Genomic DNA, 15597 nt, shown 5'->3' with positions numbered 1-15597 from the left:
TAGAATGTAATCATTTTAAGTCACTCATTCAGTCATGCATTACATCTCAGTCTCACGACATATCCCTGTCACCGGCTGCAAAGCAACACACACACACACACACACACACACACACACACACACACACACACACACACAAAAAAAAAACTAGGTGCATGAGAGAGGCATGGCCTTTGTTTTTCAGTTCCAGTGAAGGAGGTGTGGACTGCAGGCTTAGTTAGGGAGGCATGACGTGTGTGTGTGTGTCTCAGTGAAGGAGGTGTGGCCTTTGCGTCTGTCTAAGTAAAGGAGGTGTGGCCTTTTGTGCGAAAGTCACAGTAAAGGAGGCCTAGCGTGTCATTCCCAATGTTGGAGGCGTTAGCTTTAGAGTCAGTAAATATGGCATGACTTGCGTTTCAGTTTTAGAGGCGTATTTTTTTTTCTGTATGCTTTATTTTTTGTCATGTTTACCTAGTTAAAATATTAAAGAGATAATGAATAACCTGTTAGCAAACTAAATGCGTCTCTATCAATGAATATAAACATTCATATAAATAACAGAGCTCACTGGAGTAACTGCACAGATAGACATTCATCATGTTTCACTGAAACGTTGTCAAGCAATGCATTCATCTTTATAGACTTTTAATCGGTGTAAAAGGCCAAACGTCCTGCGCTATGGAGATCAGAGGCCTGAAGAACTTACACTACCATAAAACCGTGAGCGATAAACATAAGACCTCGCACATGGGGGCATATCTTATCTCGCTGTCAGCACTGTATCCTCTGACTCGGTCAGGAGCTACTGTATGAACGCCGGTGATGCTGTAACAAAATGACGATTGGTATGATTATGTTTTGAGTAGCAAATTATTCATCTTGCATGTATGCAAGTGCAGACAGGTCCCTCAGCACTCAATACTCAAACAAGTCTTAACCTGAGAATGTGGGTCAAGCGTTTCCAGAGAAACGTAGCAGCAACGAAAGATTTTCGTAGGAAAATCATGAACAATCGGGCACCACGGCGATTATATTCCAATAACAGCATGACCTCCAAGTGTTTTACTTCTCGGTTTTAGATCACAGCAATCTGGCAACAAGTACAATTTGTATTTATTAAAAGAACAGCAGATATTACTTTCGGAACCTCCATAACAAAATGCCATCACAATGCTTGTTTGTTCTTTCTAACCTTCGGGATGTCGCTTCATATTAAACCATAGTGATGGTGGTGCAAGACTTGTAACCAAAGACTAAAAAAGAAAGACTAAAAAAGACCTAATAATCTCCTCAAGCGCACAAATCTGACACAAATATGAGGTTAGAGAATGAAAGAATGCCAAATGAGACTCGATTCTGATTGAGATGCTTACGACTGACATTAAACCTTTGTCTACACGTAAGTGCACAACCATGCAGAAACGTAGCTCTATACGTTCACGAAGAGCTGGAGGAAACATGAGCTCATGAGTGTGGCGTTCTGAATGGCTGCCTGCCATCGTCAGTGATGAAGTGGAATCCAATACCAGGCTCGTGTGTCTGCACTAAGACTGCCAACATCCAAAACCTACAGCATGTGGGAAGCCAGTATTGGGAGGCCAGAAAAGGGTTTAAAAATCTTCCATTATATTCATTTTAGGCTCGACTAAAATAGCCAAAGGTGCTGGAGCGAATCAGAATGTTTATCGATGTTTTAGTTGCCATGCAGAAAAATACAGAACCATATCTGTGTCCAAATATCCCCACTACTTTACCATACAGCAGGTGAAACGCATTACGCATAAGGAGTTGTAGGTAGGTAAGAAATACCTGGCTGACCTTCTGCTTCCTCTAAAATTCTGCAGCACAGAGCCAATACACAATGTGCTATCCCATAACGCAACAAAACTGATGTGAAGGAGCCTTTATTATCAATCTTCGTTAAAAGCTATAGCTGTACTTTAAAAAGGAAAAAAATGGTTGCGGGCTTTGCAGTTACGCTGACATCATAGGTCACGTGGCAATGGTAAGAGAATATAGAACATACGGATTGTATTTATAGTAGATCACACATACTGATCATACTGGGATGTGGTAGCCTAGTGGTTAAGGTGCTGGATTACCAATCAGAAGGTTGTGAGTCCGATTCCTACGTCCACCAAGCTGCCAATGCTGGGCCCCTGAGCAAGGCCCTTAACCCTCAATTGCTCAGTTGTATCAAAATGAGATAAAATGTAAGTCGCTCTGGATAAGGGCGTCTGCTAAATGCTGTAAATGTAAATGTAAATGATCAGTACATACTCAGTCAACAGCTGAGAAGTAGGCAGCGAATCAAATGTAGTACAATGTGAATCGAATGTAGTATAAAGTTAATCGAATGCTGTAAATAATGAATCAAACGCGATAGGAAGTGAAGTAAACGCAGTAGTAATAAGAGCGAATACTGTTGGATGTGAAACGAACGTAGTAGGAAATGAAGCAAATGCTGTAGTAAGTGAAGCAAATGGATTATGTAGTGTATCAAATGCAGTAGGTAATGAATCGACTGCGGTAAGTAGGGAGTCAAATACAGTGGGTAATGAATTAAATGCATTCGTCACTTTTCCGGTATATATAAATATATATACATCAAACAATTGTGGTTGCTAGTCACACTTAAACAATTAAATCTTTCTATACGTCAATAAAGAACATAGCTCACAGCGGAAACATCAGCCAAAGACTTTTCGTCAAGGACACAGAAGTTACTCTGTAGTCTGTATTATGCAATTACCTAGTTTACTAAGTACATTGCGCTTGCTAACCTAGCTAGTCTAGTCTAGTCTCCTTACAATCATAAACAGAGAACTAAAGCAACAGATTGAACGACTTACTAATAAATAAATAGATAAATAAATGATTTGTCCATCAGGTCTCCTCAAAGTTTCGCTTTTTGGTGACTACATATGCAACCTATATACACACATAATAAGGACGTAAATGGAAACACTGTACAAATCCCATTGGCTGTGGTTTGTGGAGCGAAGCCTACATACCAGCGTCTCTGTAAACAAGACGTCTGAGAACAAGATGTCTTAATCAGGTTCCTAATCAGCTCATGCTCTCAGCTGCACTCATCACACTCAAATAGGTTCAAGCAGAATAAGGATTACCGGAATACGAAGAAGCCATGTTGGCAAGCTCTACTTAAAATATCACCGTTACTGTGGATTTACTTTACACTATAGTTCTGGAGAAAAGGTCAAAGCTACAAGGGCTATTACTGTAGGTTCCACGAAGCATCATGGAGGCCACCGAGATGCTTTTCTTCAACAGCCCCCTTTTTTTTTTTCATGACAAAGAATGTCTCTGGCACGTCCGTTGCTTTGCTTTTCAGAAAGATGAATTCAGGGTGATTTACATTTCACAAGCGCTGACATTTCAGGAAGGATGGTGGAAGGATACAAGACCTCTGGGATCTTTGTTCAGCTGAGCATGAGGCATGATAGCAAGAGAAGCAGAAAGTCCAATGTTTTAATAAACACCTGCTAGATTTATTTCACGTTACTAAAACATACTCAATATCATCGTGCAATAAAAAGCAATAAAGCCATCCTTAAAAATATTCTTGCTTGCCGTAACCCGACCGACCCTGTCAATTTAGGACCGACTCAAATTTTATTTTATTTTTTTTTTTTTTTTGCTTTAAGTCCGACAGACTTGCCGGTTCTAAATTTGCGTTAAAACCGACCAAATTTTTTTTCTCTTCAAACAACTAATACAAAAGCAATAAAATAATATTAATTATATTTTAGTAAGTATTGTAAATATATAAATTGCCTAGGCCTACATAAACGAATTCTACATCCTTACTCTTAAATAAAAACCCGTGACGTCGTCTATGTTTACACTATTGGTTACCGGATGTCACATTGTGGCCTGTGCGTTCGCTTTGTCTCATTCTCTCATTCACTGTCATAGTCAACGGTAATGATGGCTGCGGCTGCAGTAAACAAAATGTTTGCGGTCACCGTTCAAAGTCATACGGGTTCGGGCGCCGTAATACATCTAAAAAATTAGAAAAAAAAGCTTGACACCGCTTTAACTTGGCACGAAGGTCTGGAAAAACTGTGTTCAGCATCAAAATAAGGTTTGCAATGATGCGCCCGAAGGCACGGGTTGAAGACCCAGTCAATGACGTCACGATATGCTAATTAGTTTAAAGTCATACCTACGTAATCACCATCACCAAAATTGCACATTGAAATTTAAAAAATATATATATATATAGACCTACCTACCGACCCTTTTTTTTTTTTTTTTACTTCTACTGCAAACCAAAATATTTTTAAGGATGGCCTAAATTAACGTGTCTGTGCAATGCTTAAAAGGATAGTGGTCCATCTCTTGTGGAACGATGTCATAATCTCTTCAAGGAACGAGACTAATGATCCCAATTTCTACAACAATTTGTGCAGTTTGGTGTTTTAGAACATAGTTATACCCACGGCTAGCGGTCTACATGGATGGCCTAAACCCTATTCGGATTTAATCAGCTTATCAGAAAGACGTCCGTAATCTGTAACGACCGTAAAAACGACCACAAAAACGAGTTTCTAGTCCTTTATAATGCATTTCCTACAATCCCAGGTAACTGTAGTCATTTGATCACGCTCCATTCACAACGTGGATTCTGAGAGGCTACAGAGAAAAGCTTAGAACAGCCAAAACAAGTATATGGTCAAGTTCCTCTATTGTCTTTGTTTGTTTTGTGACTCAGGAATATTGTTAAATCTACAGTATGATAGAGAATCACTCAATAAAGCAAGTTTGAGGCAAACGGAGGCAACATTTCTAGAATAAATCTGAGACGTTTGATATCCCGAACGCAACAAAACGATCAAACCAGTGCGGAGTTCAGTGAAAACAATTCAGTTATTCATTCATTCGTGTTTACTACAAGAGACACACAAGATTCGTTTGGCAAAAAGACTTCTTATATAACACTTTCAAGTTCATATAGTATCTTGGACCGGTGTTTTTTACCCAGAAATTTGTTGGTTTTATTTCCCAAAGCAAGCTAATTTTAAGCACCACAACCCTGAATAAATAAATAACTAAATAATTAAATACTGTAAATGCAATCAATCATCGGTAACTGATTAACGTCTACATGGGCTTTGTTTGTCTTTGGAGCTTCATATCTGATGCACTCACTTTCACACGAACATAAAAAAACCTCCCGATTGTACAATTTTGTTGTTGAAGAAATTTACGCCTCAGATTAACATCCATATTTATTATTTTTATTATTATTTTATCTTCTGGTCAAACATGATGTAGCTTTACGTACATGTATTGTGTAGTTGCAGGTTTTGCTTAAAATGAAATGTGTTTCCATATTGTTTTTAAGATGTTTTAGATGAATGTTAATATTTTAGTAATATTTATTTAGTACTTGTTGGGGCAAAACATACAAATGTACAAATTACAACTGTTTCTTTTAGCATTTTCAAGACATTTTTAGCTTTTATTGTTGTGCTTCGATCTAGGAAGCAGATTTTCACAGTATGAATAATGATCAGTTTCATAACACTATCAAGGATTTATTAAAAAAAAAAAAAAAAAGATTCCTTTTGCAGGAAAAGATACAGACATACAATGTGATCCAAAAATCAAAATTTTCATGTATATCAATATAAACAAATGAATTCCTTTATTTCCTTTATTACTCTATTAGTCAATTCTGGAAGTTGTGGCCTAATGGTTAGAGAGTTTGACTCCTAACCCTAAGGTTGTGGGTTCGAGTCTCGGGCTGGCAATACCACGACTGAGGTGCCCTTGAGCAAGGCACCGAACTCCCCAACTGCTCCCCGGGCACCGCAGCATAAATGGATGCCCACTGCTCCGGGTGTGTGTTCACGACGTGTGTGTGTGTGTGTATGTGTTCACGATGTGTGTGCACACTTTGGATGGGTTACATGCAGAGAACGGATTCTGAGTATGGGTCAGCGCACTTATCTGTATGTCACGTCATGTCGATTTGCTGTTTTTCCCTCTGTTTGATAACCTTATACAAACCTTTAGTTCTTAAAGATGAAATCTGAGATGCATATGAACATGCACTTGGGACATCTCAGAAATTGGTTTGATCTCAAAATAATTATTCATGTTTTTGCAGCTTTTCTATGAAAATTTTGCCACTAATAGGCTCAGGAAAAACAGAAATTCTGATAAAAAACTAGAAACTCTTAAAATCCCGAGGGTCTACTTTCATATGAGCATCATATAAACCACCATGGAGTTTAATACAGTGTCAGAAAGACTCCAGTTGCCATAGACGCACCTCATAAACCTTTCATTTAACATTTGACCTTAATTAGACATGTTTACTCTAGGATTTTCTGCTCATTAGTAAGTCACATGACCATGGACATGAACATGTGTAGGCTTTACCCATGTGAGCAAATCGATATCTTACCTAAACCCATCAGGAAGAGGTCTCTTTTCTGGCCTTTTAAACATCATCTATATTTTATTGAATTTTCCCACAAGACAGAATGGAAGATTTAGCATTGTGTCAGTTCGGATATATAACGATGATATAGAAAGCGTATATTTACCTGAGGTTACTTTTACTGGCCATTTTCATACATATAAGACATTTGGAGTAGAATGGATTCGACCCAAAATGCCAAAAGATGCTATAAGATGATGTCACCGACAGATGATGTCACCCAGATGATGTCACCGACATTTTAGAGAGCGATACATTATTTATTACGAGATTGGCTGCGAAGACAACTGCCTTAAACGCAAATACGATTTTTTTTTAAAGATATTTCATACATCATAACCAAAACACTTTTAAACAAAGTCTAATTACCTATTATATTTTTATGGTATTTTTTGCCTTCTTATGATGCTTCTGGTTTAATTTTTGGAATAAAATTGTATTTAAAACAAACATAGTAAAATTGATTAAAAGTGAATAGTAACAAGGGAGGTACGGTGGCTTAGTGTTTAACACGTTCGCCTCACACCTCCAAGGTTGGGGGTTCGATTCCCACCTCCGCCTTGTGTGTGTGGAGTTTGCATGTTCTCCCCGTGCCTCGGGGGTTTCCTCCGGGTACTCCGGTTTCCTCCCCGGTCCAAAGACATGCATGGTAGGTTGATTGGCCTCTCTGGAAAATTGCCCGTAGTGTGTGAGTGAATGAGAGTGTGTGTGTGCCCTGTGATGGGTTGGCACTCCATCCAGGGTGTATCCTGCCTCGATGCCCGATGACGCCTGAGATAGGCACAGGCTCCCCGTGACCCGAGAAGCTTGGATAAGCGGTAGAAAATGAATGAATGAATGAATGAATGAATGATTAGTAACAATCTTTTTAATGCAGTCACATGCTAAATTGTGATACATCATACTCGAAAAATATCATCGTCACACAATAAAATGAGATCACTGTACTGAACACTAACTATTTATCGAACACGTTTTTAGCCAAGTGAACGGTTTATCGGATTCAAACCATGCGAGCAAAGCAAAGGACTGCGAAACACACTGGAGATTCCACTTGCCTGGTGTGTTCACCCCTGTGTACTGTTTTAAAGTATCTTGATATCTGGTTATTATATCATCTAACCGTAACCATATCATCCAACCCATCGCAGAGCACACACACTCTCATTCACTCACACACACTCCGGACAATTTTCCAGAGATGCCAATCAACCTACCATGCATGTCTATGGACCGGGGGAGGAAACCGGATTACCCGGAGGAAACCCCCGAGGCACGGGGAGAACATGCAAACTCCACACACACAAGGCGGAGACGGGAATCGAACCCCCAACCCTGGAGGTGTGAGGCAAACGTGCTAACCACTAAGCCACCGTGCCCCCCAGCACTAAGATTTGAATATGATATTTTGAATACACTTATCTGACGCTAACTATAACAAGGATACAAAATCCAGCAACGCAACGAAGTCCATTCATCCTCCTAATTAACGGAAGAGATGTAACGAATTCATACATTTCTGTTAAAAACCCGTTTCAGATGTTCCTCATGAGCATTCCAACGAACCCCAGTTATTCGCACACAGACATGTTTATAAAAGCCCATGAAAACAGTGTGTGACTGTAATCGTAATAAGCAGCAATATAATCCCAGAGAACAACCAGAGTACTGCACAGGTCACTAAAAAAGAAAATAATTACGGGAAGAAAAAATAAATTTAACATGAATTCATGAAGGAAGGCTTCATGCTTAGTGCTCTTGGGAAGGTCAGGTTACTCCACTGTGTACGAGATGAGCCAGTGTGTGTGTGTGTGTGTGTGTAAAAAACGCTTCTTTCAGGGCACTGGCTACACATTCAACACTCGACACAACAACAGCATGTGACTCCACTTACAAGGCACAGCGAGAGGCCGAGGGCTACGGACACGCTCAGAAACAGCACAAAGACCCCCTCCTCAGAGCGATAGCGATTATGAAAATCACTAGCTTACTGGAAACGCTACAAATATCACGGCGCCTCCAGAACAGGCGTGTTAAGATAAATGAAAGCCACCAGATGACAGCCTGCAGCGGCGTTTTAACAAACGATACCGAGGCAGTTCTGTTTGTTTGCTCACAGATAAAAATTAGCGCAATGGGCCAATTAGCATAGCATGGTGACTTGAAGTGGCCCATCAGCTGATAAGCACTTTTCTTTAAAAAAAAAGTGAAGGAAACAATGAAGGAAATGGGATCAGGAAGCAAATTTCTAAAATAACACCCCAGTTATTTCCCTGCCACTTTGGCCTTTCCTATGCATTTCCTTTCCCTGCTTAAGACATCAAGCATGCCATCTGTCCAGAAGTACCACCCCTTAATTCATCTCCGCATCCCTACAATTCAAAGCCTCATAGAAAAAAAAACACCGTCTCTTGACGTCAACTGGTATTTTTTTAACCCAGCTGGGACGCCACCATTTCTATGACTGGCAGACATGTCCAGGTTACTGACTCTTGACGCAAGACTGCCTTCTGAAACATCCTGTAAAGCTCCTAAAAGCATCCAGAAGCTTTTCACCTGCTAGCATCCTGCCAATTCCCAAGGCAGCATGTTTCTCCTGCAAGATTAGCACATTCATGTGGAGCATTAATGCCGCCTGAAAAGACGCGGTGCTGCAGTAAAGAAGCCGCCAAATCCATTAGTTCACCCAGCCTTAGCTCTTGCAATTTAGACTTTACATCATGCATCTCCAGAGCACCGTCCAGATACGGACAGCAAATTAGTTTGCTGTGGTGTTTCAAGACTTCTGAAGGTCTGAATCCAAGCGCAGGCAGCAAGCTGAAATGGCGAGTCTGCTGAATTGTAGCCAAGCCTGAGCACAGCAGTATGACTCCATCAGTCAGCGAGAGCAGATGCAGAATATCGCGTAATCGCTAGACAAGGCAGCTGTGCTGAAACTTCAGCAGCGCCGTTTGCTTTCATTAAAGAACCCCGAGCTGATCAATTGTAGTGTGGTGCCTGTTTCATTTGTCTAATTAGAAGAGCGTTTTAATGTCACCAAGTGTTCATATCTACAAATTGGCATCACCTAAGCAAACCTTGTTAAAGATATAAGGCATAGGACATCACGGTTGCCTGAATGTTCCAGCATGACAAAGATCCAAAGCACCTTGAATGCTTAAATGACCACAGAATCAGGATCATGGCCATCCCGGGTTCTCTGAAAACCTGTGGCGTGAGAGATTCCTGGAGAGATTCCAAGACCTTGGAGGATCTGGACAGACAGAATCTGTATCAAGGAGAGATCTTGCTCTTTCTTCAAGCATTGCAGGAGAAGATTCAGTGCTCTAATGATGGGAGGTTTAACCAAGTAGTAAATGTTAGAGTGTCAATAAGTGTGCTATGTTCTTTTACAACATTCTTTGCACATCTTCACAAATAATTTGGGAAATGACAAGAGCTACTCAATCAAAATGTGCATGACCTATACAAGATAGGCATCACACCAATCAGAAACTCTTTGTATTGTCAGTAAAATACAAAAAAAAAATTACTTTATACAATGCTTACATCTAATACATAAGTATTTTATACAAGCCACACGGATTGTAAAGCTCCTGACAAAGAAGCTCACATGCTGCCTCCCCCATCCCTACAACCGTCCTTTAATTGGTATTGATCAAGCCTGCCTATTGTTGTCCTGTGAGCCACCTAACCATGACGGTCAATGCAACTAGACATAATTACACTTAAAAGTAAACTACTTAAAATGTTAATAAGGTAAAAATCCATTAATTCAGTTCTTGTGTTTGTTTTGGATCGGTACAGAAAGCTGTATGAAATAAATCTCCATAATCGTGTAGGAGAAACCATCCTTCAGGAAACCTATTAAAAGATTATATCTGGATAATATAAGAACCTGAATGGGTCAGACTACACAGCATGGTACAGAATGGCATGGCTTGCCACTACGGGTCTTCATTGCAATGCAATGCACTGAGACAGCATTCGTGTTGATATTTCTCATTTAAGCAAATAAAAAAAAAAAAAATCGATATTTCTGTATATTATCCTGAATCGGTTGCAGCATAGGCGCTGAGGATTGCAGGCCAGGATTGCAATGAAAGAGTGAGGCAATTTTTCATGGTACAACCTGCTACATCACATACATCCTGCAGCCGCATCAGAAGAACACACAGTGATGTCTGATGCAGGACGTGAAGCGTATAAGAAAGGTTAGAAAGAGTGTCACATAAAATAAATTTATATGTATACTTTATTTTCTTTTGAGATGTACCAGCTTTGCAAAAATGACTATGATTTTGACTGAGTGGTCACACACACACACACACACACACACACATACACACACAAATTATATATATATATTAAAACATAATAATATATTATATATATATAAAAACACACACACACATACACACACCACACACTAATATATATTTATATATATATATACACACACAAATACCTACATATACAAACGTGACAGAGAGAGAGAGAGAGAGTGTGTGTGATATACATTTGTATAATATGATTAGTGCTCCTGACCTGTTGCGTCCTCTCGGCCGGGTTCAGCATCACCGCCTGCCTAAAGCTGTTGTCCACATAAGACGCCATCGTGTCCGATGGGAAAGCGCGTGAAAATTCCGTGTGATCGTGTGTGTGTGCGCGTCTCAGCCCGGCCCGTGTGTGGAGGCTCGTTCCCCGGGACACGGCCTGCTGCGCCCCCGGGGCTTCTCTCTCTCTCGCTCTCGCTCTCTCTCTCGCTCTCTCCCGGCCCGATCCGATCCGATCCGATCCAAACAACTGATGTTTTTAAAACAGGAATAAATAAACAAAGCCCCTGCAGCGGCACACCTCTACCTGTCTTTGCCGTGTGGTTTAATGCGTGAAAATGTCCTGGTGCGTCTGTTTTCTGTTGCACAAAGCCTGCATGAAGTGCGTTTCCCTCCCCGCTGATCTCCGGCTCTCACGACGCGTTACAAGGGGAAAGGAATCCACCAGGACAAGTTTCCGTCCGATTCCGTGAAAGCGTCAAACAGCGCAGGGATTCATGCGTAATTCAGCTTGTTAAAAAGTGACAGACTGTTGTGTGTTCCCCCCCCACCATGGTGACCGGCGAGCGCGCATGATCGTCCGGGAGCGCGCAGAATGGGCGAGACCGGAGGTGCACAATAACGGGAGTGGAACAATGCACACAGACTTACTGAGCTTTGGCGCCATCCACCGAGCACTGCATATAACTACAGTCTCAGCACAGGCTGACATACACATACACGTACAGACACACACGTACAGACACACACACACACACACACACACACACACACACACACACACACACACACACACACACACACACACACACACACACACACACACAAACGGGGCACAGAAGCCTTTATAATCGCCACATATACATTACAGCACAGTGGAATTCTTTTCTTCACATACCCCCCACACACACACAAAGCTACACTATATAACCAAACGTTTTGGACACCTGACCATCACACCTATATGTCATTCAACTCCAACTGTCTTCTATGAATGTCACTGTATACTGTAGCACACAGCAGTTGCCGGCACAGAGCCCTGACCCCAACCTTACTAACAACCTTTGGGATGATCTGGAACACTCGCTGAACCCAACATCATTGTCTGATCTCAGCCATGTTTTTGAATGAATGAACGAACAAACACAAAAACAAATCCGGACAGCCGCCTTCCCAGAAGGGTCGAGTTTATTATAACAGAAAGAATACTCTTTAATAGTCATATTATACCATTTAGAATAATTTCTATTTCAGATAGGATCAATTCAAGATAAACATGAAGATCAATAAACAAGGCAAGCATCGAACATTAGCTTGGTTTTAATGTTTTAGAGTGGAGTACACTCATAAATAAACCATTGAGCCAGCAAACCATGACACTGTTACAGCCCTGTGTGAACCCCGTGGCAACTGTGGTCTCTATGGTAACCAGAGATAACCCCATAGTGTGCTCTTATCCTCCCCTCACACTCACCTAGAGTTCTGAGCAGGTGAATGATAGGAGCGATGAAAGGGGAAAACTGCAGAACTGATCCTACTCGGCGAGGAGTCGGGCAAAGAATCCTCTTTACAGGTAAACTCCCGTTTGTTTGTGTTTGCCTGTTTTGTTTAGTTAGTTAGTTTGTTTGTTTGTTTGTGTTTGCCTGTTTTGTTTGTTTTTTTACCAGCTAACTAATATGTACGGTCCTATCTCAAAATCCACTGCACTTAAATCTGTTATTAAAATTTTTAGTTGATAATTATGACATTCATTCATTCATTCATTCATTCATTCATTCATTTATTTTCTACCACTTATCCGAACTTCTCGGGTCACGGGGAGCCTGTGCCTATCTCAGGCGTCATTGTGCATCGAGGCAGGATACACCCTGGACGGAGTGCCAACCCATCGCAGGGCACACACACACTCTCATTCACTCACGCACTCACACACTACAACAATTTTCCAGAGATGCCAATCAACCTACCATGCATGTCTTTGGACCGGGGGAGGAAACCGGAGTACCCGGAGGAAACCTCCGAGGCACGGGGAGAACATGCAAACTCCACACACACAAGGCGGAAGCGAGAATCGAACCCAAAAGCCTGGAGGTGTGAGGCAAACGTGCTAACCACTAAGCCACCGTGCCCCTTAATTATGACATTAAAAAAATCCTAATGAGGTTCTACTGTAAATCACTCTGTTGCAGGGTTCTACACAAAGATACCTTATGGGTTCTCCTAGAGTAACCTAATAATGTTTTAGTTATACACAGCAGTAGTTTTGCTGTATGCTTTAATTAACCTCCTCTACCAGTCACAACCCTTGAAGGATCCATACATTTATATCTGTCTATCTGTCTATCTACTTTTATTTCAGTCATAATCTTTAAAGCATCCTTACATCAACTCTTCTTGTCTCTTAACATCTAATACCTGATACCTATCATTTGTACTCATCTTGATGCACTATGCTCTGAACACAAACAGCTTTCACTAATGCTTTGTAAATGCTGCTCTGTAGGACCTGATGGAATTGGGAATTACAGAGTCAGACTGTGTGATTTCCCCCATAGCATCGGCATCGGCGCCTTGTCCTCGGAGGCCACAGGGGATTTAAATTACCTCTTCCGTCATGCACCATGTGCATTACCATGGCTGCCCAAGCACTGCTACGTTGGAGGAGTGGGTTGGGGCATTGAGCATGGACTCAGACTCAATGCCAGATCTTTACACAGCAACACACAGATCAAGGTTGGTTGTGTGAAATATGGAAGGAACAAAATGTTACCCCATTCGACCAATCAGAGTCAAGGAAGTAGCGCCGTGGTATAAATGTAGTTCACCTAGCATACTTTCCTTTTGCTTTGTCTTTCTATATCAGCGTTCTGAGTTTCGTTCAGTCATGGAGGACAAGATATCTCAGATATTTCAGACCCCATGGTAAGATCCACACAGATAAACCTCCCAGAAAGACTGAAATTAGATTACCAAGACTCAAACATACACAGAATCAGAGAATACTAGTGCTGATGTACTGTATGTAGAATATCCTGACTGTTCTAGAAACAGCCCCACACAAAAAAGACACAATTTCAGCTCTGGATCCTCTCATAGATGGTGTTAGATGATAGTTACTGTCAATGAAGCCCCATGTCTTCTCTGCATTAATAATTAATTCACACATATGCATACAGGCAAGCGACGCCATGCTTTTTAGACAGGAAGGAGCCGAGTACCCGAGGGGACCAGAGTGCCTATGAGAACGACAGCCTGGACACCGACAATCAGATCCGAGTGAGAAAGGTCAGATATATACCTGGAAAAGACTTCGGCTAGAATATAAAATTGTAGACAGTAGTATAGACGATTCGGTATAAATATAAATATTGGTATAAATATTTGCAATATTTGACTAACAGCTGAATGATTCTCTGTTTTCTCTTCACGGCAGAGACTCTCATCTGAGAAGACATCGGCAAACATAACACACCAGAGTGACTTTACTTTGCCAGCCATAGCACGAGGCAGAACGTAATGAAAATATCCACAACCACAAGGATCTGCACTTGTTACCTGGAGTGGTTTAGAACATGCTGTGTAGGAAACAGTGACGTGTAGATACAGTTCATTACTCTGGATTAAAAAAGACCTTTCCTATTCTGTATCCAACATGATCTTCTGTGTGGAAATTTCTAACCATTTGTCAAACTCAAACTGCATAAAACGATACTGAGGTTAAGGATAAATAAAGATTAAAAAACTGTGGGTGTCTGCTGTTATAAGAAAATAGTCAAACACCTGGTGATGTGTTGCTGCAAAGACGAGTCACCAACAACGGTTTATTAATTATGAAAATATATATGTTGTTTTTATTTTGTTTTAAATCGGTTCGTACTGTATAGTTCCCTCACCAGCCTCTCTTGAGCTTGATATCCCTACAAGGACAGGAAATGATCTGACAATTTTTACTGGTTTCCATAACAAAAACAGGTGTAGTGTAGCATTAATCAGCCATGTTAATAATTAGGTCGATGGAAGATCCTCACAAGGTTAGTAAGACAAATGTAAGTGTGTGATCTCTGATATCGGAAGAAAACAGAAGAGTGCGTACAAGAGTCCTCTTTCCGAGTGTCACAACAGACACACAAAGGAATAATCCTTAAGCCAAATCCTGGGCCTGAATGAGTCCTCAGCCTGTATCAATGTTTAAACACTTTTAATTATGATTGAACTACTGTACCCAGGTCTCTCCAGCCATTTACAATATCCTGTGCTGAGCTTGATGAGAAGCCCACAATCCACTGCTTATCTGTTATTAGTTTCTGGTCCACTTGGTTTCCAATTTCCTTTTGTAAGATAAACTTTTCAATAGGCATCTATTTAAGTGAAGTGATAATATACCCTACTTATTTCATGAGAATATTTCATGGACACCCAAGCGGAAACTGTCAAAAACACCTTTAACTTAAAATGTCAACTTGCCTACACAAGGTAGTCGTCTTAACTACCAATATTGTAAGAGTTTACATTGACAGGGCTGTCAAGTGTCACGCATTGAGAGTGACAGTCACGCATTTCGGTCTTTTATCACGCTCTCCCGCCACA

General features: G+C 40.8%; 2 protein-coding genes across 8 annotated transcripts in view; one reads left to right on the top strand and one right to left on the bottom strand.

The window, feature by feature from the left end:
* rapgef2b (Rap guanine nucleotide exchange factor 2b) overlaps positions 1–11626 on the bottom strand; it is a 107182-nt gene extending 95556 nt beyond the window's left edge. For all 7 annotated transcript variants that reach the window (XM_027154567.2, XM_027154559.2, XM_027154560.2 and 4 more), the window contains exon 1: positions 11003–11626. In XM_027154567.2, the coding sequence (XP_027010368.1) occupies positions 11003–11071 (69 nt within the window). In that variant the 5' untranslated portion in view covers positions 11072–11626. The remainder of the gene's footprint in view (positions 1–11002) is intronic.
* LOC113647707 (uncharacterized protein C4orf45 homolog) lies at positions 10341–14715 on the top strand. Its single transcript, XM_027154570.2, has 6 exons — positions 10341–10668; positions 12489–12583; positions 13514–13743; positions 13874–13932; positions 14187–14295; positions 14444–14715. Exons 2-6 carry the CDS (start codon positions 12505–12507, stop codon positions 14525–14527), a joined length of 561 nt encoding a protein of 186 aa, XP_027010371.1. The 5' UTR covers positions 10341–10668; positions 12489–12504; the 3' UTR covers positions 14528–14715.
* The last annotated feature ends 882 nt before the right edge of the window (positions 14716–15597 follow it).

The sequence above is a fragment of the Tachysurus fulvidraco genome, chromosome 17, assembly GCF_022655615.1.
Source record: "Tachysurus fulvidraco isolate hzauxx_2018 chromosome 17, HZAU_PFXX_2.0, whole genome shotgun sequence".
NCBI classification, from domain to species: Eukaryota; Metazoa; Chordata; class Actinopteri; order Siluriformes; family Bagridae; genus Tachysurus; species Tachysurus fulvidraco.
The sequence above is the reverse complement of the archived record's forward strand: the minus strand, read 5'-3'. Positions and strand labels throughout refer to the sequence as shown.